The sequence below is a fragment of the Pyrus communis genome, chromosome 9 (assembly GCF_041283825.1).
Source record: "Pyrus communis isolate YQ-2024b chromosome 9, ASM4128382v1, whole genome shotgun sequence".
In the NCBI taxonomy this organism is placed as follows: Eukaryota; Viridiplantae; Streptophyta; class Magnoliopsida; order Rosales; family Rosaceae; genus Pyrus; species Pyrus communis.
Genome location: NC_142573.1, coordinates 26780483 through 26807379, shown reverse-complemented (window position 1 = coordinate 26807379; position 26897 = coordinate 26780483). Strand labels below are relative to the sequence as shown.

At 34.8% G+C, this 26897-nt stretch overlaps 1 protein-coding gene and 1 pseudogene across 3 annotated transcripts in view; both read left to right on the top strand.

Moving 5' to 3' along the window:
• The window catches only part of LOC148694505 (disease resistance protein At4g27190-like), an 81480-nt pseudogene that overhangs the window by 34273 nt on the left and 20310 nt on the right, over positions 1-26897 (top strand). The gene's annotated exons all lie outside the window — the stretch shown is intronic.
• On the top strand, positions 9147-23781 carry LOC137740095 (disease resistance protein At4g27190). 2 transcript variants are annotated; one of them, XM_088699530.1, is made up of 9 exons: positions 9147-9283; positions 9370-9463; positions 11580-11647; positions 17083-17167; positions 17268-19929; positions 21088-21456; positions 21570-22220; positions 22400-23213; positions 23398-23781. In XM_088699530.1, the coding sequence occupies exons 5-8, from the start codon at positions 17305-17307 to the stop codon at positions 23183-23185; spliced, it is 4431 nt and encodes a 1476-aa protein (XP_088555656.1). In that variant the 5' UTR covers positions 9147-9283; positions 9370-9463; positions 11580-11647; positions 17083-17167; positions 17268-17304; the 3' UTR covers positions 23186-23213; positions 23398-23781. The 2 variants fall into 2 exon arrangements, with proteins under 2 accessions (XP_088555656.1, XP_088555657.1); XM_088699531.1 differs by lacking the exons at positions 9147-9283; positions 9370-9463 and adding an exon at positions 10478-10740.

Here is a 26897-nt window from a genome sequence, read left to right as displayed (position 1 = left end):
CCTAGCGCTTCATAGTAAGCAAGTAAATTACCTTCAAGAATATTCTTTCAAAGAAAAAGTTTATATTCAGCCTCCTCCAACTCCAGCTTCTCTTCTACAATACAATTGAAAATGTTCACCTTGTGCCAACTTCATAACCAACTAAAAACAGTAACAGTGATGTGGCAGCTGGAAGTTGATAAGTGTTAGACGATTTTTACGAATATATGCTCGATGAACCACTAAGAACATTTTGAAAAGTCATTTGCGGCGTTTCCTTTTTTTTTAAACAAGATGTGTTAACTTTGTAGGGAGATGAACTTTGGGTTTGTTGTGGCCAAAGTTGTTTGTTTTAGTGTAACATCCCACATCAATCAATGGAGAGGGGGTGATGTACCTTATATGTACATGCTCACCTCCATATAGTATGAGGCCTTTTGGGAACTCACTGGCTTCGGATTCCATCAAAACTCTGTAGTTAAGCGAGTTCAGGCAAGAGCAATCATAGGATGGGTGACTCATTGGGAAGTTCTCATGTGAGTTCCCAGAAACAAAACCATGAGGGCGTGGCTCAAAGCGGACAATATTGTGCTATGGCAGAGCCGATCTAGGATGTGACAAAATAGTATCAGAGCCACTCTGCCGTGTGGTGCGAGTATGCCGACGAGGACGTCTGGCCCCTAAGGGGGGGTGGATTGTAACATCCCACATCTACTAATAGAGAGGGGGTGATGTGTCTTATATGTACATGCCCACCTCCAAATAGTACAAAGCCTTTTGGGAACTCACTGGCTTCAGATTCCATCGGAACTTCGAAGTTAAGCGAGTTTGCGCGAGAGCATTCCTAGGATGGGTGACCCAGTGGGAAGTTCTCGTGTGAGTTCCCAAAAACAAAACTGTGGGGGCGTGGCCCAAAGCGGACAATATCGTGCTACAGTGGAGCTAGTCTGGGATGTGAGATTTAGAATGTATATGTGTGTCATAGCACTGATCAATATTGTGATACACTAATTATGACTCATGATGAATGTATATAAATACTTGTAACAACTCATGAAAGTTTATGAAAATAACATCTAAATCACTTATGAACCTTGAAATTAGACACTGATTTTTTAGAAAAGCAGACAATATGCAATCCCAAACGTTGCATAAACTTTTTATATTTTTTATATTTATAAATTTATTATTATGAATTTTTAATCATGCATGGTATTGAAAATAATTAATAATTCAAATTATTCATTTAAAAGTGCAATAAATATGACGTTGGTTTGTCTGTAATTGAGTATGCAATATATTGGACATCGATATATTGGACATGAACTTCTCGTTCATATACGTGCTAATTAAGTAGTGGCATGTATGACACACGTCTATGAATAAGGAATGGTATAAATACAAGTTTTGAGGTGTTCATATAGATAAAATCATTAGTCTTCTTGATAAAATGGTGTATGCCCGTTATTCACAAAGCATTGATGCATAGTTTATTCACAAAGCATTGATGTGTAGTTTATTCATGTCCAAACCAAGCCATTTTTTAAAGTATTCATAAATCAATGCTAAACTTAGAGAAATAAAGAGGTTTTTGATGTCCATAAAACATCATTTTGGTTATTATATCATCATAGGGTTGACATAAGATCCTTCGTTGAAAAACGATTGTTTAAGGTGCAAGTAATTCCATGTTTACTCATGGTTGAAATATTTTCTCAATAGAGTGATGAAAATATACTTACATTTACTTGATATGGAATTGAAAGAACCCACCCACTTGTGAAAACATAAGAGCTCCTTATGGAACAATTTTGGAGATGTTTTTATATTAACTATAGATATTTTATGTGAGTCTTCCCTGATCTATGCAAAAGAAGTCCCTAAATTGGAAGGAACATAAATTTGTTCATGATTACTTGCATTTGCACAAAATGAGGAGTCTTAAGATTCAACGCTAGCAATAGTTATGATATGTCACACTCCTAGGTATAAGAGCTACAAGAGATTCACTGGGATTAACATTTTCATAGAACGTTATGATGCACATTTATACGAGTGTCACCAAGCTAGAATCGGTTTCACTCGCACAAAATGATTCGCCCTAGTGCTTAGGTAGCAAGTGGGATAAGACATATGTCTCTGAAACGCATTGGAGTGCGAGGCCAACTTGTTAAGTAGGACGTGAGTAACTAGGTAGGCGCTGAGATGGTGACTAGGTTAGATGCTCAAGTTAGGTGTTTGTGTAACACTTAGACTAAGATCTATATGGTGTATGTCCAATGGACATGTTACACACTTATTAAATTGAGAATGCACCATAGCATACATTTCATATTGTATGTGCTAGTTGCGTTAGATAGTGGGAGTGATGAATTGGTCCTTGCTTTAAATCACTACATGATGTAAAAAAGATGAGGTTTAATGATCGCTACTTTGACACGTCTATCTAAGATGGTCTAGTTAGCTACTGTTTCAAGACGCATGTCTAGGCAAACAATTAAACCGAGTTAGACTGATATGAGAGCTTAGGGAAAATAGTTAGATGACTACACTATGTCATGTGATTCATTAGTTGGCCAACGTCTGTTTGATATTTGTTGTCAAACGTAAGACATATATACATGATACTTGTGGAACATAACATTGCTTTTTATATCATGATGAGGGAGAAAGAATGTCAAGTTTGGTGTATGAAGAATTGTCTAGGGTATAAAGCAATGAACTTCCAAGTGATGCACTCTTGTTAAGTTTGGTGATAGGTTAATGATAGCTCTTCTAGATAAGTGTGTTCACAAGGTCGCACGTCCCTTATTCTGTATGAGGAGGTAAACCATAACAAATGAGAATTGGATGAGCTAATTGAGATGATGTCAACACCCTATGTGGGTGAGTAGGAGATGTATGATTTATATAATCATGTATTACATAAAAGACAATATTATTCCACCCAATATAGGGTGTGCTATTGATATCATTTTCTCTTCCCCTCCTAGCCGCTATATAAAGATGATCTTGGGGAAAGGCGAAAACACACCAAGAGAAACAATTCTGTTTGCTCTAAAGAGGAGAGAATAAGCTCTCAACTCTTAGGAATCTTTTTCTCTCTTAGTTTAGCCTCTAGGGTATCACTTTGGCCCTAGGATGCTACTAAGAACTACAACTGTTTGAGAATGCACAAGGTACGTAGGCAATCTAGCTCGGCTAGATGCAACCGAATACTTTCTTTAGTGACACCCTTATTTGTAGTTCATGCAACGATTCGTAGGAACAGGATGGCTCTCTGATCTGTTCCGAATCGAATTCCTTTATATTATTTGCATACATTGCCAACAATTTTGTTCTTCCTTTTAAAGGAAGAAATATCAACCTAGAGAGTAGACTTGAAGGCTCTCTTATCTGTTGGACCACATAACACATTCCCAAAAATCACATTGATGTGTCCAAATTTTTGGATGGAGACAACTATGCTACTTGCAGTCGTGCTGTGACTATTAGTCGTAGTTCCAAGACCAAGATGGGCACCACTATACTCGTCAGCAACCGCCTTATCGGATTTAAGCTTGCAAGCTTCTGCCTCAAGGGAGAAGCATAAGTTGTGTGATTCAGTTGGCAAGGTGTCGAGACATTAGATGTTGTACCACTAGATAATGTAGAATTTTTGGAAAGTAACTAGTGTCTTGAAAAACTAAGAAAATACAACAGTGTAGCGATCTTCAGCAAAAGAAGAATATTGTTCTCGAAACCAATTCCTTTTAGCTAGACAAGGAAGAGTCCATTTGGGATTCATCATAACTCTATAAATGAAGTGTTAGTAAAAATTAGCTTCAGTATCTCTTCATACTATCACTTAATATTAATGACATCCTAAATTAATGGCTGTGACGTCATCATTGAATGTTGGTGAGCTAACGAGTGACCACTTTTTAAACGTTATATAGCTATTTAAAATATATAAATCTATTTGGAATCACTCTAAATATTGAATAGTTATTTATGTAATTTTTTTAGGAAGTGTTATTGGCACTCTAAAAATCTCATTCTACACTCCTCACAAGTGTATTTTTCTTTCCTAATATAGAAAATTTGGAGTGTAGAATGAGATTTTTTGAGTGCTAATAACAATTCCCATTTTTTTTTATTTTTATATGTTAGGTTTGAAATTTTTTTCTATAAGGTGGAATGTTAGGAAGGACTAGGCATGGAAAACGGGTTGTGTTTGCCGTGTTTCGTGTCGTTTTTGTATAACACCTATTATCCTAAAAGGTCATGTTGTGTCACACCCGTTATCTTAACGGATCCTTAATAGGTCGGGTCATTTTATCCAATAGGTAAAATGACTTGACCCAGTATGACCCATTAAGAAAAACATTATTCTTTTCCTTAAATTTGTACATACCACATTGCCACATAAATTTTACTTCAAAACATAAAAAAACACATTCGTTGTTAAGTATTACATCTACAATTCAAAATAAGAACCTAATAAAAAAGGACCAATGCAGTACTAGTCTACTACAAAATATCAAATGTGCAATGATATGCAAAATGAATGATTTTTTCTTTTCAAAATTGTCAAGCCTTTCTCAGAAGTTATGTTGATGATGTTTTCAATAAGGTTTTTCCACATCAGAACTATCTTGTGCATAAACTAAGTATAGAAAAACCAAACATTATAAACCATTTAATTTATAAGAAGTTTACCAAAATAATTATAAAAAGAAATAAAACAATAGTATTATACCATATAAAAATATATTACCTCATTTTTTTTTTCCAAATTTTCTAAATTTAATTTAATATATATATATATAATTATTATAGTATTTTCAGTGGTAGAAATTTATTAAATTAATATTTTGATTATCGTGTATCAGATTATCCACATGTATACTCGGACTAACCCGTTATCTTAACATGTGCTTATCAGGTTATCCGATAACAACCCGATTTATTATCGAGTCAATCTGATAACTTATAAATTTAATATCTTATCATGTCAGATTAACGAAACGTGTCAGAAATTGTCAGGCCTATAAAGGCCTTACATTGAACACCGGGGTATTATAGTGATTCAATTTAGAGTGTTTCAGTGACGCTACCGTGTGTGATCATAGAAGAGTCAATGGGGTCAATGGCCCCATATGAGTCAGTGAATCACTAACAGCCGACATTTAATTTATAAAGCTGGAGATAAAGGTCTGATTCTCCTTAACTTTGTGCAAAGTGGTTCTCCACTAGTTGAGTTAGACAGCACAAGTGGACATAACAGTCAACTTTCTTCTTCCACGCCATATTAGAGAAAAGCTTCAATTAGTGGATCAAATACTCAAATTAGCTGAGAAACCTCCAACCTAGCTTTAATTTCGATCGAGGAACCATTGCATAAATTTCCACTCTAAATTTAGACAAATATTGGTAAAAATTATAAAGGCTTTACTATAGTAATGGTCTTTGAATTATATTTTGAGTTTCATTTTCGTTAAGATGAATTGTCTGCTTAATTCCTAAATTAACATTTGAGTAAGAATTAGATCCTTCAATTATTTTTTCAAATAAAATAAGATGAATTGACGAAAAATTGATCAAGTGTATCACATGAAAGTTACGTAACTTAAATTGACAACAAATTAAACAAAATGGTTTTGCATCTTTGCATCTAGTATTAGAAATGTAATTGATAGGTTTTAATAAGTTTAAGGACTGACTTTTCTAAAAAAATAATTTTAAAGCTTAATTTTCACTCTGATAACAATTAGTTGCAAAATCGGGATATTACTCTTTTTGTTATAATGAAATTCTAAAAATAGTCTTTACAGCTACTTAGTACTGCGATCTATTAGTATTCTTCTTCACTCATAAGTAAGAGATCTTATGTGCGTCCAAATTCTTGAATGGAGACAAATATGCTACTTGAAGTCGTGCTATGACTATTAGTCATAATTCCAAGAACAAGATGGGCACCATTATAATCTTCCGCAACCGCTTATCGGATTTAACCTTGCAAGCTTCCGCCTCAAGGGAGAAGCCTAGGTAGTGTGGTTTCTGTTGGCTCAATTCAAGCCTTGGTTATATTATGTTTGTGTATGACTGCTTGGACCTTTTCGATTTTGGCATTATTGCGGTGGCTAGATCAGGAGAAATGTTCTTTCACAAACGAAATACACATTGTAGATCCTATAGGATGCGCGCTTTCTTGGTGCTAAACCAACGTCATTTCTCATGGAACAAAACTTGTCCCATGTAAAAAATGATGAGAGTTGCACTGATGACCTATCATCACATCAGAGACTTGTTGGACATGTATTTAATATGTGTCCTACAAATTCAATTGCAAGAAAGAACAAAACATGAATTTCAAAGTTTTAATCTCTTTAGCAAAGTGAGATTAAGACAAGAATTTAAAATTACATGATTCGAAAAAGCTAGAAACTAAAAGTTATAAAGTTTGGTGAGAGGTCTTATTTTTTTATGTCACCTTCAAGGACATGTAATGTAAATCCCTCTTAAACGTCACAACATTTCATAATTTCTGAAAGTGTCATTCAAGAAGTAACTGGATCCCCTTTGGATTCAAATAGATTTGAGCCCACAAAGCAATGTATCCGGACCATTGAAATTTGATCCAACGGTTACAATTATTATAACTTTATAGGGGCCCCCTATTTTTAGTCATTGGATCAAATTTCAATAGTCTGAATGCATTGTTCAGTGGCTTAGATCCCTTGGATCCGGAGGGGATCCAGTTCCCTTCAAGAATATTAGATTCCATATAAATCTACTTAAACCAGTGGGGTCAATGGCCCCACATTAATTTACAAGGCGGAAGATAAAGGTGTGGTTCTCCACTAATTGAGTTACAGCACAAGTGCACTTAACAGTCAAGTTTCTTCTTCCACGCCATATTAGAGAAACAAGTGCATTTTTGCTCTTCATCTTTAAGTTGACGCCATATTAAAGAAACAAGTGTATTTTTTCTCGCCATTTTTAAGTTGTGGTAATATTCATTATTCTATTTATCAGTGTTGAATGAATTTAAAATTTTGAGGTTTATGTATGTCTACTATACATACTTTAAAATTAAACACATCTAACGCTACAGAAAAAATGATGAGCATCATCCTCACTTGAGGATGGTGAGCACAAATTTTTCCTTTCAGAGAAAAGCTTCAGTTAGCGGATAAAAGTACCCAATTAGTCGAGAAACCTCCAACAAATCTTTAATTTCTATCGAGGAACCAGTGCATATATTTCCAGTCTAAATTTAGACAAATATTGGTAAAAACTAGTGGCAATGTTATTTCAATTATACTCGAGTTTTATTTTCATTAGGGTGAATTGTCGACTCAGTTCCTGAATTATCACTTGAGTAAAAATTGGATACTTAAATTATTTTTTGGGTAAAATAAAATGAATTGACAAAATTTGACCAAGTGTATCACATGCAAGTTACGTAATTTAAATTGACGAAAAACTGAATAGAATAGCTTCGCATATAATATTGGGAGCTTTCAAGAAAAGGGCTAGACCTAATTTTATTTAAAAAAAAAATCATGCTATAACTTTATTTGATAAAAAAGAATTAAATATTAATGAAAAACCCTTAAATTTTAATAAAAATGACAAAATAACTTAAATTTTAATGAAAAGGACATAATTTTAATGCAAAAAATTTATTTAAAAAAAAAAGAACTGACGTGTGAGACTCGTCTGCAATGGAAAATGACATAATTTTAATACAAAAAATTTATTTATGAAAAAAAAAAAAAAAACTGACACGTGAGACCCGTGCATCCATCACATACACTATTTATGAAACTGAACATTATTTATAAAATTGAACGGTACTACACTATTTATTGGTCTAGTTTCATAAATAATGTCTAGTTCCTAGTCATGTTTTGCAAATAGTGCCTAGTTATTGGGTCCAGTTTCATAAATAGAGTAAAGTAATTGGTACAGTTTCATAAATAGTTTCTCTTTCTTGGTTGGGTTTCATAAATAGTGTCTAATTATTGGTCCACTTTCATAAATAGTGCCTAGTTCTTGGTCATATTTCATAAATAGTGTCTAGTTTTTTGTCCAGTTTCATAAATAGTGTATAGTCCACATTCATAAATGTTTTCACCTATTGCTTTAGTTTTAGAAATAGTGCCTAATTCTTAGTTTCGTTTCATAAATAGTGTCTACTTATTGGTTCAGTTTCATAAATAGTGTCTACTTATTGGTCAAGCTTTATAAATAGTGTATAATTCTTAGTTCAGTTTCTCAAGGTTTGAAACTTATACCCTACTCATTGTGCCCAAAATAATGAACCCAGAAGTGATCATTTAGATTAAAACCTTGAAAAGATTATGTCCTCAATAATTATATTTAAAAATATGTTTTTAACTACCAAATTAAAATTCCCTCACATTTTTTACATACCTACAATAATTACATGTAGTTCTCCATCCAATTTCTTTAGCATGGATTTCATCTTTGAGAAATTTTTCCTTGTGCCCATAACACAAGTGGTATCACGTGTTATTATGTAAGGAAATTTTATTTTTTATGTTATTAATTTTTTTTAACACAAGAATCTCACCACTTGTATAGAGACACGTGATGTACAACTTGATTTCTGGGTACATTGAAAAATATCTCGTCATCTTGACAACTATTGAGAAACAACACCACAAAGATAAAACTGAGAAATGTAATTCAATTTGAAGTCTTTCTCTTATTCTAAGCCAAAAAAGAAAAAGAAAAAAGAAATCTCTTAATGATAGCTGGCAACAAGAGAAAAAAACAGTGGAAAGGGGGCAGGGGGTGTGGGGGGTACACGCGCCCAGCAAGAGGTGTTTTTTATGTTTTATTTATTTTTTATTCTTTTATCCTTATTATTAAATAAAATTAGTATATAGTTTTTTTATTAAAATGTAAATATTTGAGGTCATTTTCATTAGTTTTCCACATAATATTAGGATGTAATTAGCAAATTTTAAAAACATAGTTTAAGGACCTAATATTTACTTTGATAATAATTTAGTTACTAAATCAGTACGTTCCTCTATTCGTATGAAATTCCAAAAATAGTCTTTGTCTTTTACAAAATTGGACGCGCGTTGCACCACTAGTATTTTCCTTCAATTATTGTGAGCATTGCTTTCTAATTTGCTAGACTTTAACAAATGGACTATTTAGAGCATTGCTTGACTTGACATTTCCAAGCCAAGCTTGAAGCTACCGCAAAGAAAGATAACAGCTCCTTCTGCCTGCATGTGTTTGTCTGATGTTTTCAACTGTTATTCCAAGACCATGAAAGGTTACTTTCGCCTTCAGATTTCCTGTATTCCTGCTCCATAATTCTTTTCACACTTGCGTTTTTATGTTCTCTGATTTTAATTGCAGCTTGTTAGAAGAAAATAAAGAGTTACGCACCCGCCTCCGTTCTTGTTTACTTGCAGCATGTTCTTACTTGCTCAAGCTTAACAAAAAAAATTAGGTATGTCCTTCCGTTTCCTTCTTTGATTTCATTCTATGTTAACTGTTAATTCAAGGGTTGGTGCGTCTTTAGATTTTCCGTATAATATTCATGGGAAGTGTTCTATTGGTCACTTGATAATTTTAATTAGAAATATTCCTTTGCTCTCCTTCTCATGCTGCTCTCTCCTCTCTGCGAAATCTGAATGAAAATTTCTGGAAATATTCCTCATCACTTTTTGAAAGATATTGCTGGATTTGTGCGATTGAAGATTTGGTTGGCTCATTCATCTAATATTCCGGTACTGAAAAAGGAAATCCCTACTCCTGTATGAAAAAGGCAATCAGTTTCTTTGCAATTTGGCTTTTTTTTTTTTTTTTTTTTTTTCCTTCTTTGGTTCCTCTACCCTTTTCCAATCTCTTTTCTTCTTCTTTTTTTTTTTTTTTTTTTTTTTTTTTTTTTTTTTTTTTTTTTTTTTTGTGGTTTTGGCCTGTTCTGTACAGAAAGTGTAGCTGGAAGAAGAGTACGATAATTGGAGCTCCAGATGTACATAATTATTATGTGGTACTGTGAAAGGAGAAATAACACTTCAAACAGAGCAGAAATATTTATTGTGATCGGAACACGAGTGGTACATCACGTTTTTTTATATAAGTGGTGGGAAATTGTATTATTTAAGTTATTAAATTTTTAGCACATATATCCCATAATTTGTATAGTAAGATGTGGTGTACCATTCTATATACTGGTTACACTGAAAAATCTCTCTGAAAGAAGGAAGAAAAATAAATTCCACGTCCAATTATTTCGGATAGGATTTTTAATCGGTCTCGTTGTACCACGTATCATTAAATAAGAAATTACAACCTAAAGTATTTGAGAAAATATAAAATTATGGTGTAAGTTGGAAGATAATGATAACATATTTATAGAAAAAATTAAATCTTTTTTTTTTTTTAATTTTAATTTCTTTTCGGATTTTTTATTCAAATTATTTCCCATGTTAGTCAATTCCCACATCTCTCTAGCTCCCTCTCTACCGACGCAACCCTTTCCCCTCATTTTTCAAACCTCTCTCTCTCTTTAATCTCTCGACACTCTCATTCTCTTTCTACAGCTCCGAGAGCTCTCATCCTTCCTCTTCTTCGAAACCGAAGCAAATCAAACTAACAAACTCTGAAATCTCAATCCCCTGGCTAAGAGGAACTTGAATATATCTTTGCATGCATCATCAGAGCACCATTTGGGTGATCCACCATTGAAGCCGAGAGCTTCAAGTTTCCATTGCTCAAACCCAGGTGAGGTTATTGCCCTACTTCAATTGCTTGATTTATTCTCTAGTTTTTTATGTGTTTCGAGTTGAAACCCTTAGGTTTAGTCTCTGCCATTTGTATGTGGGTGTATCATCAGCCTCGGCGACGAACTTCGACGAAAGCCGTTGAGTTCGAAGCCTGCTAGGTTTTACATTTTTTTTAATTTTTTTTACATATTTTAATTAACTTTTTACATTTTTTTATTAATATTTTATATTGTGGCTGACGTCGCCCTGACGTCAGCTTGGCGTCACTGGCCCTCGGGCTCTCGAGCCACCGATTCGAGTCGGGCCTCTCAATCGGGTCCCCCCTCATCCACACACCCGCATGCCCTGGAGCTTGCAGCTCTGGCTATTAGGTTGCAAAAGTCGCCGGTCCATCGGACTAGAAGTCTTGATGGAGTTGCTCTAAAGGAATGAGGATTGAGGGATCGGTGTTTAGCTTTAGGGTTTCAGACTGAAGAACGTCATCGACCAATACGAATACAAACCTTCAGAACAACACGCCGTTTTCTAGTATTACATATAAAACGATGTCATTTTTTACAACATTTCGGTTCGGTTCGATTTTTTTGTTTGGTTAGGTTTTTTTCAATTTTGGTTCGGTTCTCGATTTTTTTAAGTTCCCGGTTTTTTTCGGTTTTTTGAACCCATCCGTATTAATCATACCCTTTTCACGTGGCGCTCCATAATTTAATTACTATTTCTCTTAAAATCAATCAAAAGTTCATCTGCACTGTTAGGAAAATTGCGATGGACTTGTAAATCGTACGTACATTGATGATCTCGAAATAATTTGACATTCCTTTTGCTTTTGCTATGCAGTCTCCAAAAGAAAGCTTATTAGAAGGCATAAACAAAACGAAAAGAGTTGCAGTCGATCCGGAGCTCCGGTATGTACTTTATTTCCTTGTATAATTTCATTTAGAAAATTATCATTTGCACTCTAAAAATTAAACTGTCCAAAATTTTAATTTCATTTGGGAAATGTTATTTTCTTTTGAAAATTTTGTTTGCACTTCAAACTGTTGTTGCAACCACCATGTCCACTGATACCGCCGCTATCTTATACATTACAAAAACATTACTACCAAAGACAAAATCATTACTTTTCATTATATATGTCTCTAAGCTGCATATTAATATAACTTTATTTGTCAACCAAAAATTAATAAAATTACTAATATACCCTAGTGTACATAATTGATATTAGATTAGAAAAAATATATATAGGCATTAAAGTAATTCACACAAACAAGTTTTTTTTTTTTCTTCACCACAAATAACCATAGTTTTTTTTTTTTTTTTTTTTTTTTTTTTGTCAAACGATAGATTTTGTTAGATTAACCACCGACGGAATTTGAACTCACGCCATTATGTAAGGACTCAACAGTCAACGCCTTTCCACCACTATGGTAAAGAGCCACTTGCAAATAACCATAGTTTTACTCCTACACTTTTTCTCTTCCATTCCCTACTTTTCCCCTTTTTAATTTTAATTTCAATTCTTTTTTCTTATTAAAATTCCAATTCTTTTTTAAACTGTACTTTTATCTAGTATATATGAATACTAGACATGCTTTCAATATTTTACTAAAAATTTACTAGTATATGGGCACACACAAAGTGTGTGAGAATTTTTTTTTAATTTTGTTTTTGAAATAGAAGGAGAGAGGAAGAGAGTGATAGAGAATGTGGGAGTGGGAGTTTTTTTATTTTTTTTATTTTTAAATTAGGGATATGTTAGGATTACATGTAGGTAAGGCTTTGAAAAAAAAATGGCAAAATTTGGTTGTGTGAAATTACATTTATGCTCCATATTTTTTATTCATGTTCTGTTTTAATTGGAGGGTTAAATTGGTAATTTTATAGAATTTTGGTTGACAATGAGTGTTTTATTAATTAGTAGAGATTATAAAATTAAACTAACTCGTGCATTATGTAGTTATAAAAATGCAAAATTGCAAGTGGCCATTTATCACAGTGATGGAAAGATGTTATGTCCTTGCATAACGGCGTGGGTTCAAATCTCGACAGTTAACTTACTAACGCTATCGCTCGACTCAAAAAACGCAAAATTGTATTTGTCTTTTGAGCCTCCTGTCTTTTTTGTTTGCAATACTATTTTCCAAATATCATTTATAGAAGGGTAGTTCTCACTTTACTACCTTGAAGTATCGTGATTTTCAAACTCTCATATATAAGTTTTTTCATCTTAGTCGTGTACCTAAAGTTCGAATTTTGTGACACTTTCATACTTTTGTTAGTCTGGCCATCCGAATGTTAGTTAAAGCGTAATGTGGTGCCTACGTGGACGGTGACTGTGCAGTGACTTGTCGCTGTGGCCTACATGGATGATGGTCGTGCATAATTTTTTTTTTTTTTTTTTTTTTGGCTAAAGCAAAATAAAATTTAAAAAGTAAAACATTGGGATGTGGAATCAACGGAGCCCCAAAGTCTCATCCTTCTCCCTCTTCAGAAATCAGACTGTGAAGTCTGATTTGAGACCAAAGTAGTCTAAAATTTTAACTCTTTTCTTTGATGAAAGTGTGAAATAGAGGAGGTGAAATTTAAAACCAAAGTTTGTGGAATTTGGAGGGTTTTGTTGAGAATTTGAGTCCAAATTGGATTGTGGGAACTAAAAACCAGAAGGTTATTGGGGATCTGAAATGGAGTTTTTAGAGCCTTGATAGGCTTTGGGTTGTGCTAAGATAACACCAAACTAATTGGAAACCAACTCAAGCCAACTCACAGGAAATATATCAATTGAAATATAAGAATAAAAATAGAAAAGACATCAAGATTTAACGAGGTTCCTTAACAGTCAGTGTAACTAGAGTACGTCATTGCAGCAGTAGGAGCTCACCAATAATCCACTATCAATCAAATAGGAGTGTTTATAAAGTGTTTGACAATCTCACAACCCAAAACCCCAATACACCCTTTAGCTCTTACACACCAAAGAACCAAATAGAGAAGGAAATATAGTGAGTAATTTCTTCTCTATACGAAGCTCAAAGCTATTACAACAACAACTAATTTGATGGATGATTGCTAACCAAATAGGGTAGCAGCTGCAAATGACCTTTTACCATAGTTGTGGAAAGATGTTGTGCCTTGCATGATGGTGTGAGTTCGAACCCTGCCAGTGGCTAATCTAACATCTAACTTACTAACGCTATCACTCGACTCAAAAAAAAAAAAAAAAAAATGGAGTAGCTCTCTTTTCTTCTCCAATAATGGGATTGTCAGCTCCTCTTAATTTTCCTCTTTTTTTTTTTTTTTTTTTTGATGATTTCAAAAGGTAGGATTTGCTGCTAATTAAAACCCTAGCAACCTCACGTGGCTATCACGTGGGCCAATAAAAAAAGGCTCTTTCAGTGGGTTGTTCGGCTTACAAATAAAGGCCCACAATAATTTGGCCACATATTCAACAATCTCTACCTTGGCCATATTTTGAAAGTGCCATGACGAGCCAAATCAAAATAATCAACAATCAATACATAACCACTCCTAAATGCTAGCAAGAGAATAACTCATGCCGAGCCAAATGCTCTAAAACTTCTATTGCTTAACACCATCTTTATATAGGCAAAATGTGAGCCAAGTTCAAACAATGAACTACACTAACAACATTTGTTAACATATTAGCGGGGTTGTCTTTTGTTGGAATCTTCTGGAGAATGATCTCCCCTTCACCAATGACTTCAAGCCAAAGTTGTAAAACACATCTATGTGCTTAGTTTTCACATGATGAACTTGATACTTAGCAAAATAAATGACACTCGGACTATAACAATGCACCTCCACCTACTTCTGATCAACCCCCAAGTCTCTAATATGTCCATGTATTCAAATGGCCTCCTTTATAGTTTCAGCAACTACCATATATTCAACATTTCCGGTAACCTCGTCTCCTCCATTGGTGCCACCCACTTATCCTCCAACCTTTCTTTGTCAACGACCCCACCCCAAAATCATCCTATTCTTTATAGTGGAAGCCATGGTAGCACTCCGTCGTTGTCGTTGGACTTCTCCGTCATGGAATTCACGGTAACATAGAAGCCCAAATTTCCCCAAATAATTTCAAACTCCTTTGTGATTTTTCTTCTGGGTGAAATTTCCTTCATAAGGTTAGTAAGATGAATATGATCTGTCATGGGTGATGAAATTTAGGGGATGGAGCTGCCATGGCTTCAGGAGAAAGGGGAGGGAGGTGGTTGGTGGAGGTATGGCAGCCTTTAGTGAGAGAGAAGATGGATGATTTTTTTTTGGTAAACCGAGAAGATGGATGTTTGGATACTAGTAAAGAGAAAAAGATAAGTGGGTGTTTGGGGAGAGTTTTATTTGAAAGGCCTTCCTTTTATGTTCTTCTTTTCCCATGCAAATGAACTATCATTTGCATGCATGCCGTCTCTAGCTACTACTATTAGTGGATCTCTCTATCTATATATTAGGCGAAAATTTTCATTGTGTTTTTTATATAAGTGGTGAGAATAGTAGCGGAACCAGACTATAACTAATGCGAGAAAAGTTCATTTATCTCTCCATCTGTACACTAAGCCGTATGAAAGAAATTGGACAAAAAATAATATAACTAATGCGAGAAAAGTTCATTTTTGTAGCATAATGGAAAATTTTAATCGAAAGAGAGGAATTAAGTCGTGAAAAGAATTAAGTCGTGAAAAAAGAAGAAGATTGAGATAATTATATAATAAGCACCAAACTTCTTTATAAATTCCTAGATTGAAATTGAACAAAAATTACTGCAACTATGAAGATAAATTCTTCCTCTATGCCACATATGCGTGGTTTCACTATTCAACAAATCATGCAAAAGGGTGACTAACTAAGGAAGGCTAGTTGATATAAGGATTTGGTTTCATAACAATATTATTGTAAAACACATTTTTTTTGAAATAAAATAAAGCTAGTTGGGAGGAAAAGTACATAAGTAAAAGATTACAAAGTATCCAACTAAAAACATACAAACAAAAACTAAAGGTGAGAAACTTCAGGATAGGCACATGCCTCACCTAGTCCTCAAGTGGCCCTGCCATTGGGTGAGAATTTTTTTTTTTTTAAGTTAATAACTTTTCAATCCATTATTTGTATAGTGACACATGATGTACCACCTCGTGTACCGATTATACTGAAAAATCTCTCATATATTAGGAGAAGACGACAACATACAAGAATACCATTGGGTGGTGTGGGCGGCAAACAAGATTCTAATAACATAACATAAAACTATTTTTGGTCCTATCCTATGGAACAAAGTATCACCAGGTGGTGCAAACAACGCAAACCTAAACACACACATAAATAAATGTAATGTAAAAACATTTCAAAATAGCTCTTTTAAAATAATAATACCAAATATATTTTCAAAATACGGAATTTCATAGTTATAATAGAGTTGTTTTATGATATCCAACATAGCGCTATTAATTTTTAGGATACAATTTCAACAGTCATCACCACCACAACTCCAACTGTCACCATCCAATGGGCGTGCCCCCATCACTATTACCACCAACCTAACCACAATTGCTTCCAGCACCACTCTTGTCATAACCACCATCTCCACCAACACTGCCATTATCTTATACATTACAAAGATATTACTATCAAACAAAAAATTATTGCTATCACATTTTCATATTTTCTTTAAAAAAAATCATTATTAAATTAATCTAACATATACATTATCTAATTATATGGTTCTTTCAACACACAACCAAACACCTTTTAAACACGCAACCAAACAGCTCCTTTGTTCCTCCCTGCAACATTTTCACCCTTTTTCCTCCATCTCCCTTCGTCTAGGACCAATCACCATGGCTACCATTATCATACTTGTAAATACATAAAAAATTGAATTCTCTTCAAGATGAACAAAATTAGACACTCGGCAGCCTCCTAGCTCTGCTCGACCTTTCAGAGCGAGGTTGTCTCTGTTCCTAACCTCGCGTTGCTCGAGCTCATGACTGCCTGGATTTCAGTAGCTCCATCGTACCATCTAGATCAGTAGCTCTGTGGTACAAACTTCAAGTGGTGGTCTTCAACGAGCAAATCGTTCTACATTTCGTTCTCTGCCTCATGCACCGGCTTTAAGCGTGCAGATATGGTGTTTGTTAAAATGTCTCACTGAAATTCAAAGCAGATTATATACCTTTTTCATAGTTTTTAAGATTTGAAAACAGCTGCCTAAATTCCGTACCAAGAAAGTTTTTTTTAGTATAATAATTGTACGTGGAAACTTGTTCATGGTCTCGACGTCTATTTGCAAGTGTGATATAACCTTGTTTTTGCTTTTATTATGCAGATTTCTCCAAAAGATGCAAAAGAAAACAAAATGATTTGCATACTGCTATGTTTTTCTTCAAGCGTAGTATCGATCATGAGCTAAGGTATGACCTATTGTTTCATTCTTTTATTCATCTGCTTTAAAAATAAGGATTTCTTTCTCTTATCTTGAATTTTTATTTTGGATTCGTATACATTCAACAGATCGGAGAAGCAGACGAATTGGTAAGCTGAAGGTGCCATGGCGATGGAGATACTCACTGCAATTATTCCTACAATAATTGACTACACAATTAGACCAGTTGCACGCCAAGTGGGTTATATCATTTTCTACAAATGCAACCTTGAAGATCTAAAGAGTAAATTGGAGGATTTTGATTTTGTCCAACAAAAGATGAAGCATGAAGTTGAGGAAGTCGGAAGAAAAGTTGATCAAAAAGTGGAAGCTGATGTCCAGAAATGGCAGTCAGATGCGAAGAAGACCACTCTGGAGGCAGAAGCACTCTTGCATGATGAAGGCCGTGCAAAGACAAAGTGTCTCATTATATGTCCTAATCTGATATCCTATCATCAACGTAGCAGGAAGGCAACAAAACTGATGAAAAAGATTGAAGAACATGAAAATATAAAAAAAGAGTTTTCCAATGTTACTTACAAAGCTGCCGTAGAAGACATATCTGCCATAGCCTCGGACGAGTACGTGGTCTTTGAATCAAGGATTTCTATGGTGAAGGATATCATTACGGAATTGAAAAAACCTGATATCAACAGGATTGGTGTGTACGGATTAGGGGGCATTGGGAAGACAACACTTGCCAAAGAGGTTTACAGAGAAGCTGTGAAAGAGAAGTTATTTGATGACGTGGTTATAATTCTAAATGTAAAAGAAAAAAAAGACAACGAAACAATTCAAAAGGCAATTACCAAAAAGTTGAGGATGGATGTTGATGAATCTGTGGATATGGGAACAAGGGCGAATCTCCTACGGGCCAGGATAAAAGAGGGGAAGCCTCTTGTCATTTTAGACGATGTTTTGGAAAAAATTGACTTTGAGGCCGTGGGACTCATCGGTGTGCCGAACTGTAAGTTATTGTTGATATCTAGAGAAAGACAAGTTTTATTCCATGATATGCGTACACAAAAAAATTTTGAAATTGGATTTTTAAAAGAAAACGAAAGTTGGAGTTTGTTTGAGAAGATGGCGGGTAATGTCGTTAAAGACAACCGTATACTGAAAGAAGCAAGCCAGCTAGCAAAGAAATGTGGAGGTTTGCCGCTTTTGGTTGTTGCAGTTGCAAGTGCTTTAAGGGAAAGTAGTTTGGAGGAATGGAAAGATGCGTTGAGAAGTTTCAAAAGATTTGACAAGAAAGAGTTAAATGAAAAAGCATTCTTGGCTCTAAAGTGGAGTTACGAAAAATTGGAGGATCAAGAGCTTAAGCAATTGTTCTTGCTTTGCGGGAGTAGCAGCAATTTTCTCAGTGACTTGTTCAAGTATAGTATGGGTTTGGGTTTGATAAAAAATGTTGAGACAGTGGAAGAGGCACGGACTACATTGAATGTAATGGTTAAAAAATTAAAAAATTCTTGCCTATTGCAGGACATCGACGATAGAACTGTTAGAATGCATGAACTTTTACAAGATGTTGCAGTCCGGATTGCAACTGATGATCAAAAAGCCTTTTCAAGAGCATTTGGAGATGAGGTGAAACAATGGCCAACTGAGGATTTCTTTGAAAAATGCACAACGATGTCCTTAAGAAGTTGCAAGATCCCCAAGTTTCCTGAAGTACCTTGGGAATGCCCAGAATTAAATTTGTTAATCTTGTCCACTAATAATATGGGCGACTCCCAGGAAATCCCAAACAATTTTTTTGAAGGGATGAAAGAACTCAAAGTGTTGGATGTCAGTGGAATCCGTATTCCGTCGCTACCTCCGTCTCTTCTATCCCTAAAGCTTCTCCAGACATTGTGTTTAGATCGGTGCGAGTTGGTAGACATAATTCTTGTTGGACAGCTAACAAACTTGAAAATTCTTAGCCTCCTAAAGTCCAGGATTAAAGAGTTGCCCAAAGAAATAGGGCAATTGACTCGTCTACAATTATTGGATTTGACCGGTTGCTCTGAACTTGCTCTGATCTTGCCTGGCGTTATATCAAGCTTGACAAAACTAGAAGACTTGAGGGTGGGAATAAAAAGCTTTAAGCAATGGGAGGGTGAAGGTCCCACTAGCGGAGGAAGTAATGCTACTGTTTCAGAGCTGAAGCACTTGGCTGAACTAACTGCATTAGACATACATGTTCCAGATGCTAACCTTCTTCCGGCCAACTTGTTCTCCGATAAGTTAGAAAGGTACACCATACTTATTGGTGATTGTTGGGAGTATCCTGACACGTACGGAACCTCCTCTAACATGCTAAAACTCAAGCTCACCAGGAGAAATCAATTCGACCGAGGTATAAAGTTGCTGGTAAAGAGATGTGAGCAATTGTACTTGGACGGGAAGGAGAGTGGGAATGTTATTTCCTTTCTATTTGACAGTGATGCTGTGGAACAACTGAAGTGTCTCTATGTTCAAAACAACGACGAAATTACATATGTCGTTAACTTCGTCAGTTGGAGTTATTCTCATAATACCTTCCCCAACCTGGAATCTCTAACTCTTGAAGACCTTGTGACTTTGGAAAGTGTATGTTATGGGCAACTTGTAGGTGAGCCCTTTCAAAAGTTAAAATCTTTGACACTTCGGAATCTACCGAAGCTTATTGGTTTCTTTTCCAAAGACAAGCGAACGATTGGTACAGATGCCGACGAAATCGTTTTGGAGGAAGAAGTTGGTGGACCACCGAGACTTTTCAGTAATGAGAAGGTACTTTCTCTGTTATTTCGACCATATAATTCTTTCGTTTTTTTCAATAAGTCAAAACCATTTAAATGATTTATTAAGTTATCAGATTCTGATAACCCACAGTTTTTTATTTTTATTTTTTTATTTTTAGGATTTGATAACTCATGATATTCAACTTGATATTAAAATAAAGGAAAAAAAAATAAAAACAGCAGAGCGTAGCTCAGAGTACTGGGTACCTTTCCCATTCCCCTTCCTTCCCAACGCCACCATTCCCTCACGGACCACCACCTCTTAAAGCACAGCGGCAGCATCTCCCTTGATGACGTCATCGAGATCGCCAAGGTTATGAGGAACAGATCCATGGCCGGAGGAGCTCGCGGGAACGGTGAAGGAGATTCTCGGAACCTGCGATACGCTGGGCTGCACGGTGAACGGCAAGGACCCCAAGGATTTGCAATAGGAGATCGTCGATTGTGACGTCGAGATCATTCTCGACCGACAAGGGTGTAAATTCAACGAATTTTGCACCAAAAGGGATTTATTCTTCAATCTTCCCAAATTTAGTAGTCCCCTATTGTTCGAAGGAGCAATTAAATTGAAGGGCGAGGCTTTTGGGTTTTGATTTATGGATTTAAAGTGTGAAGGAGACGCAATTGATATTGCTGCTGTGGTGTTTCGGGAAGTGAGAGAGAGAGGAAGAGGACGAGCGGCTCCGTTTTCTTAACTTTTGCTTTTATTTTTATTTAATTTTATTGGGAGTTGATAGAGTTATGTTAGGGTGAAGTCTGTGGACACTGTCAAGTATTGAGACGCGTCATAAAAGAGAGTTTTTTTTTTTTTTTTTAGTTGATATTTAGATATTAAGGAGAGAGAGAGTTCGATTAAGCCATAGAATGAGCAATTTAATTTAGTATCGAATTCGTCATCTACAAGATTCAACCTAAGACCTCTCCCTCCCAAGTGAAGAGGAATACCGTCAAACCATAGTTTTTACTCTAATTTGTTCTTTGCGAATTAATGAAAGTACAAGGACTACATCCGTCTAGTAGCATGGTAGCTTACTTTTTAAATATATGATATTTACTTTATATCTACACATTTTGAATATATACGGCTAACAACAATGTAAATTGTAATTTCCTAATATAAACATGAATTTTGTTATGTGCGATGCAGGTTATGATGGCCAACTTAACAACTTTGATTGTGCATCAATGTGATAGTTTAAGATTCTTGTTTTCAAGTTCTATGGCTAAATGTCTTAGACAACTCAAAATCCTCAAGATATCCAATTGTCAAATCATGGAAGAGATAGTGGGAAATGAGGAGAATACAAATGACATGTTTGATAAGCTACGCCATCTAGAGCTACACCATCTTCCAAACCTCGTTAGATTTAGCTCAGGAAGTTACATTAAATTTCCGTCTTTGGGGTATTTAGATCTAGACGATTGTACTAAACTGGAGACATTCATCTTTGATGCTAAGAGTGAAAATATTACAACCAACAAAGAAGAAAGAGATATTGAGCTCTTTGATGAAAAGGTGAGTTATAACGTCACTTCTTTTCTTTATGCTTTTATTTCCAACTTATGCATGCATCCCACTCTTGTGAAAAAAAAGGTTTGTTCACAAGTTCTAAAATGAATGTGTGACAGGTAGGATTTCCTAGCTTGGAGATGTTGTGCATATGGGACTTACCTAAGTTGAAGACAATATTCCACAACCAACTTCATTCAGATTCTTTTGGCAAGCTCAGAATTATGGATGTTCGTAGATGCCACAGTCTGATTAATATCTTTGGGCCAAGTATCATGGGAAGATTGAATGCTCTAGAGAGATTACAAATAGAGCAGTGCCAGTCACTACAAGTGGTATATGACTCATCATCTACCACTCAGTTGAATGGTTTTGAGTGCCCAAATCTAAATTCAGTTTGGATAGACTCATGTGAGAGTTTGAAAAATGTATTTCTCGCCTCAGTGGCCAAAGATCTTAAGCAACTAAATGAGTTCAGCGTCAAGAATTGTGGTTTAATGGAGGAAATTGTTGTGAAGGAAGAAGGACCACAAATGGCATACGAGGAGTTTGAGTTCCCTAAAGTAACAACTATGATATTTGATAATATGCCCCAACTTCGGAGTTTCTATCCAGGACTGCATGTTTCTAATTGGCCATCACTCAACATATTGAAGTTCATTAAATGTGGTGGTGTGGAGATTTTTGCTGCTGAATTTTCAACATATCAAGACAAGTTTAAGTTGGGCCACCCAATACCAACGGAACAACCTTTCTTTTTAATTGAGAAGGTAACCATACTTGTACACAACTTTTTTGATATTCGAAATTTTATGTAATTTTTACATACTAGTTAAACATGCACCATCAAGTAAATACATTTATTATGTTTTTAATATTAAAGTTATTATGCGTTGTCCAGTTTTTCAAAATATTTTAAAGCATGCTCTTATCGTTGATTATATTTCAGGGTAAGTCATTCCTCAACTTGGAAGTGTTGGTATTGGACGAGAACATGGAGATTTGGTATGAACCGTATGGTCCATTCCCGACAGAGTTGTTGAGCAATGTAAACACAATTTGTTTTGCTACTTCACATCCCAAGTCAGATGTTTTCTTTGAGAATTTACAGAATATTGAAATGCTTGTTGTGCTCTCTGCTCCTTGGAAAGAATTATTTGTCCACGACCACCAAGGAAGTAGTAGAGGGGAAACACATGAAGTTGAGACCCTCCCACGTGTAAAGGTTTTGCAGCTCAACGAAATGCCGGAGCTGATTCATCTAGGAATGGAAAACTCCCAACCAGGGGGCCCTGTTTTTCCAAACTTGGAAGTTCTATGTTTGGAAAAATGTGGTAGATTAGAGAATCTAGCTTCAACTTTGATACCCTTTCGGAATCTAATCTATTTGACCATACGGAGTTGTCACGGACTGCAATACTTAATACCTTATTCCGTGGCTAAGAATTTGCAGCAACTCGTGAGGTTGGAAGTTGTGTTCTGTCAAAGAATGGTAGAAATAGTAGCGAGCAAGGAAGATGATCCAGAAAATGAGATTACTTTCAGTTGCTTGCAATGTTTGAAGCTTTCTGGTCTACCAAGTTTGCAAGGCTTTTGCAGGGGAAATTGCATTTTCAAAGTCCCATCCTTCAAAACTTTGTTTGTCGAGGACTGCCAGCTGATCGACTTAAAGATTTCTTCTGATGGGTTACTCCAAAGTGATCCAAGACCAGGAAGACTACAAATAGCTAAGTGATTCAGAGGAGAATGATCGTGATCAAACTGTAAGTACTTCATTCACTAATTAAACAACTATTAATTTCACTCTCCAATTTTTCAGCTTTTTCTGAACCTTGAACCGTAAAATTTAGAAGTCTGATTTATTCATCTTATTCATAGTTGTTCAATCAGATTTCATACTGAACAATTTATGTGTTTATTTCGTCAACGAAATATATATTTCTACAGGAGCAGCTGATGATTGCAGATTCAAATGTAGATGTTACAATTGCAGGACTCTCTGCCAAAAAGGAATCCTCATCTTTTGCCTAGCGTGTTAAGGTTTTCCGATTGTGTGCAATTGCGTGTTTGTTCGTTATTTTCCTCTTCCTTTTGTTTTTCCTTTTTGTTTTTCCTTTTCAAGGAAGAAATATTAGCCTGGAGAGCAGACTGGAAGGCACTCTGATTTTCCTCGTTACTTGCTCTAACTATTCTCTGTGCAATTTGAGAAGGCACTGAATCATATTCCACGACATGTTATGCTTGTATTGACTTGTGTGTTTCGTCGTAATAGTGTGATTTGTATTTGGAGCTTTATTCGCTATATTTTCGGTTTTGGTGTTTGGGAAATAATGCTTGTGTGATTTCTGTAAACATTGATGCATTTGAAGTGGTGAAGAATTATAAATATTGCATATGTTAGAATAATGGACTAAATCAGAAATGCGCATATAATTTGATTCAATTCATTTCAAATAAGAACCAAACTAGAACTGCACATAAAAAGCATACTAAATTACCAAATTTGAACAATTTTAAAAATCAATTATTTTTGTTACAAATATTCTATTCGATTCATTTCAACCGAGCGGAATGGTGTTCTAGGATTCATACAACCAACCTCACTTAATGAAAAAAGGCTTTCTTGTTCTTCTTGTTGTTGTTGGTAAACAATTTCTGGAGATATAGTAAAACTGAGGTGCTAAGTTTTAGTATTGCAAAGTTGGGAAAAAGAACCATTTAGGAAGCTTCGGTCTTATTGTGAGGTTTTCTTCATGAAGAACATTCACCGTGTGTTAAGGTACCATATTGTTAGAGAAACTATTAATTTAAATCATATTTTATAAATTATATTATGTGATTGTTGATAATTGAATTATTGCTGAAGTGTTAATAAACGTAACATACACCTTATTACTTACGTTTGTGAAGTTGAAGTTCGTAGACTTTAAATCAAGGAGAATGCTAGCGGGACTCGCGCCAAAAGGGAGTCCAGCCGGACTGGCCCAGCACGTGTTGTTAGTACTCCTTCAGTTCCACTGTTAATATAACTTAAGAAAATAGTAATTTAAAATTAGAAAACTTCATTTTAATCCTTAAAAAAGATAAGTTTTAGACTATAATCTTGTGTAAGATTAAAATCTAATTTTAGTCCTTAGTACATTTAATCATATCATTTATTAGTTATATTTTGATGTTTTATTTATCTGTTTATTTTTATTTTAATGTATTAATTACATTTAAATTTAATTTTTATTTCATTCATCATAATATATTTTAATGTCTACATTTAGGCAACTAATTTTTTTATAATATATATTCCGATAATAATTTTGTATGTTCTTCATTTAGGTACATTAATACATTTGAATATTTCGATATATCCATCGGTACAAACATATAGGTACATTGATTCAATATAATGCATTCCGTTATGTACATTTTGGTACACACATTTGAGTATTGACTTTTAGGTACATTAATTCAATATATTATATTTTGGTACATACATTTAGGTATGTATATTTTGGTGCATACATTTCGGCATAAACATTTAGTTACATACATTTTGGTATATATATTTCGGTATTGACATTTCAATACGTACATTTTGGTACATACATTTCGGTATTGACATTTAGGTACATTAATTAAATATAATACATTTCGGTACATACATTTAGGTTCATTATAATATATGTCGGTACAATCATGTAGGTACAAATATTTCTGTACAAAAAATTCAATTTTATATATCTCGGCACAATCATTTTTGTACACTTCTGTATTTATATATTTTTGCATCACAAATTTCTTTTAATATTTTCTCATTTACATTCATTTATAATTAAAAAAAAACTAAATATGTGCATTTTAATAAAATTAAAATTTAATGCGGAGAGATTATATAAAAATACACATTAAATAACAAAAATTGAATGTAATTTTTGATAAAAGTACACTTTAAGGGATTAAATTGAATATGTAATCTAGCATCAGGTTTTTTTTTTATATATATAATTTTAATATTTTGCAAGGACTAATGTTCAAAAACCCTATTTAAAATTATATTTCTCTCCACTTGCTGTTCTTCACCCTTTCATATTCCCGATGAAGCCAGAAGCATTGTAAAAGCCTTACTCTCTTCTCAAAATTTTCAGCTATCCTCTCACACTATGAATCGGTAATCGTGGTTGTCAATTTTCAAATATTCATCGAACTATACCGGGCAAACCCAGGATTTGAATCTGTAAACCCAAGAATTTTGAAACTGAAAGAAGTCCGGAGGTAAATCTACAATTTGAATTTGTCTCCCCTTGTTTTCCAAAGTTATTAATTTTTCTAAGGGTTTCTCCCTACACCTTTTTTTTTTCCTCAAAAGTTTTCCATCGGAAATTTGTGGATGTTAGATACATGTTCTGGAACCGTGAATAATTGTATATTTTGTGGATTATGAGATAGTGAATTTGGTTGATGAGTTTTTAATGGAGTTTTTATAACTTAGGAGCCATGACCCTTTCATGGTTTGAGAGATGGAATCAGAATTTTTATTCAGATTTCCGGGTTTCATGGGTTGAAAAATCTCACCCTACGTTGTCTCTCACATTTCTCAATACGCCAACTAATACATCCATTTTCTTTCCTAGGAAGTCGGAAATGCCTGCCGGAATGAGTCCTCATTTAGTCTTTTTCAACTGCATACTACATTGGGCTTCTCTATCGTACCACGTTCGTTGTCACATTTCTCAATACGTCAACTAATACAGCCATTTTCTTACCTTACTCTTTTTTAATTGCATACAACGTTGAGCGTCTCTATCCTACCACGTTCTCTCTCTCATGCATTCATTGTCTCATCTTCTTCTGCTAAGAGAGCTTTTCTTCCCATCCCTTTCTCATTATTTGCCCCATCTTCTAATTACACACACTTGTCTCGTTTTGGTTTCTTCATCACAGCAACCTTCTTCAGCTTAATCTACTTTGCTTTACTTCTAAAAGTGAAAAATCAATTTCGTTGCTTTCCTGTGTTTCCTGATTTCATTTTCTACCAATTTCAACTTCTTGTCGCTCGGTTTTACCTGAAAAGAAAAAAAAAGGTATACATATTTTGTTCAGCTTCATTTACCAACCGATTGTGCTTCGGGGTTATGTAAGCAACGGAATATAGAGAGATAAGGTATATGGTACGTCCTTTGATTTTTCCTTGTTTTTATTCCATTCCTCTGCTCTTTATGGGTTTTCTAGCTGTCTGTGCGGATTTGCCCGTTTTGTTTAACCCAAATTATTGCTTTACCAGTCAAGTTGAGATTCAAGTCGAACAACTATCAAGTCTAAGTCGTATACATTGGCTATGATATTGATAGCGTGCTACGGTGAATGTTGATGGGAAAGTCAACCCTTTGGAACCCTAAAATCTTTAATCTAAAGTCGACAAACTTCAGGTTCACAAATGTAAGTTTATGCAAGTC

Bases quoted from the DNA above. Each gene is read 5' to 3' on its own strand.
- LOC137740095 (XM_088699530.1), top strand. From the start codon at position 17,305: ATGGCGATGGAGATACTCACTGCAATTATTCCTACAATAATTGACTAC. The intron at 19,930-21,087 runs GTACTTTCTCTG...TGTGCGATGCAG, and splicing joins GACTTTTCAGTAATGAGAAG to GTTATGATGGCCAACTTAAC. The intron at 22,221-22,399 runs GTAACCATACTT...ATTATATTTCAG, and splicing joins CTTTCTTTTTAATTGAGAAG to GGTAAGTCATTCCTCAACTT.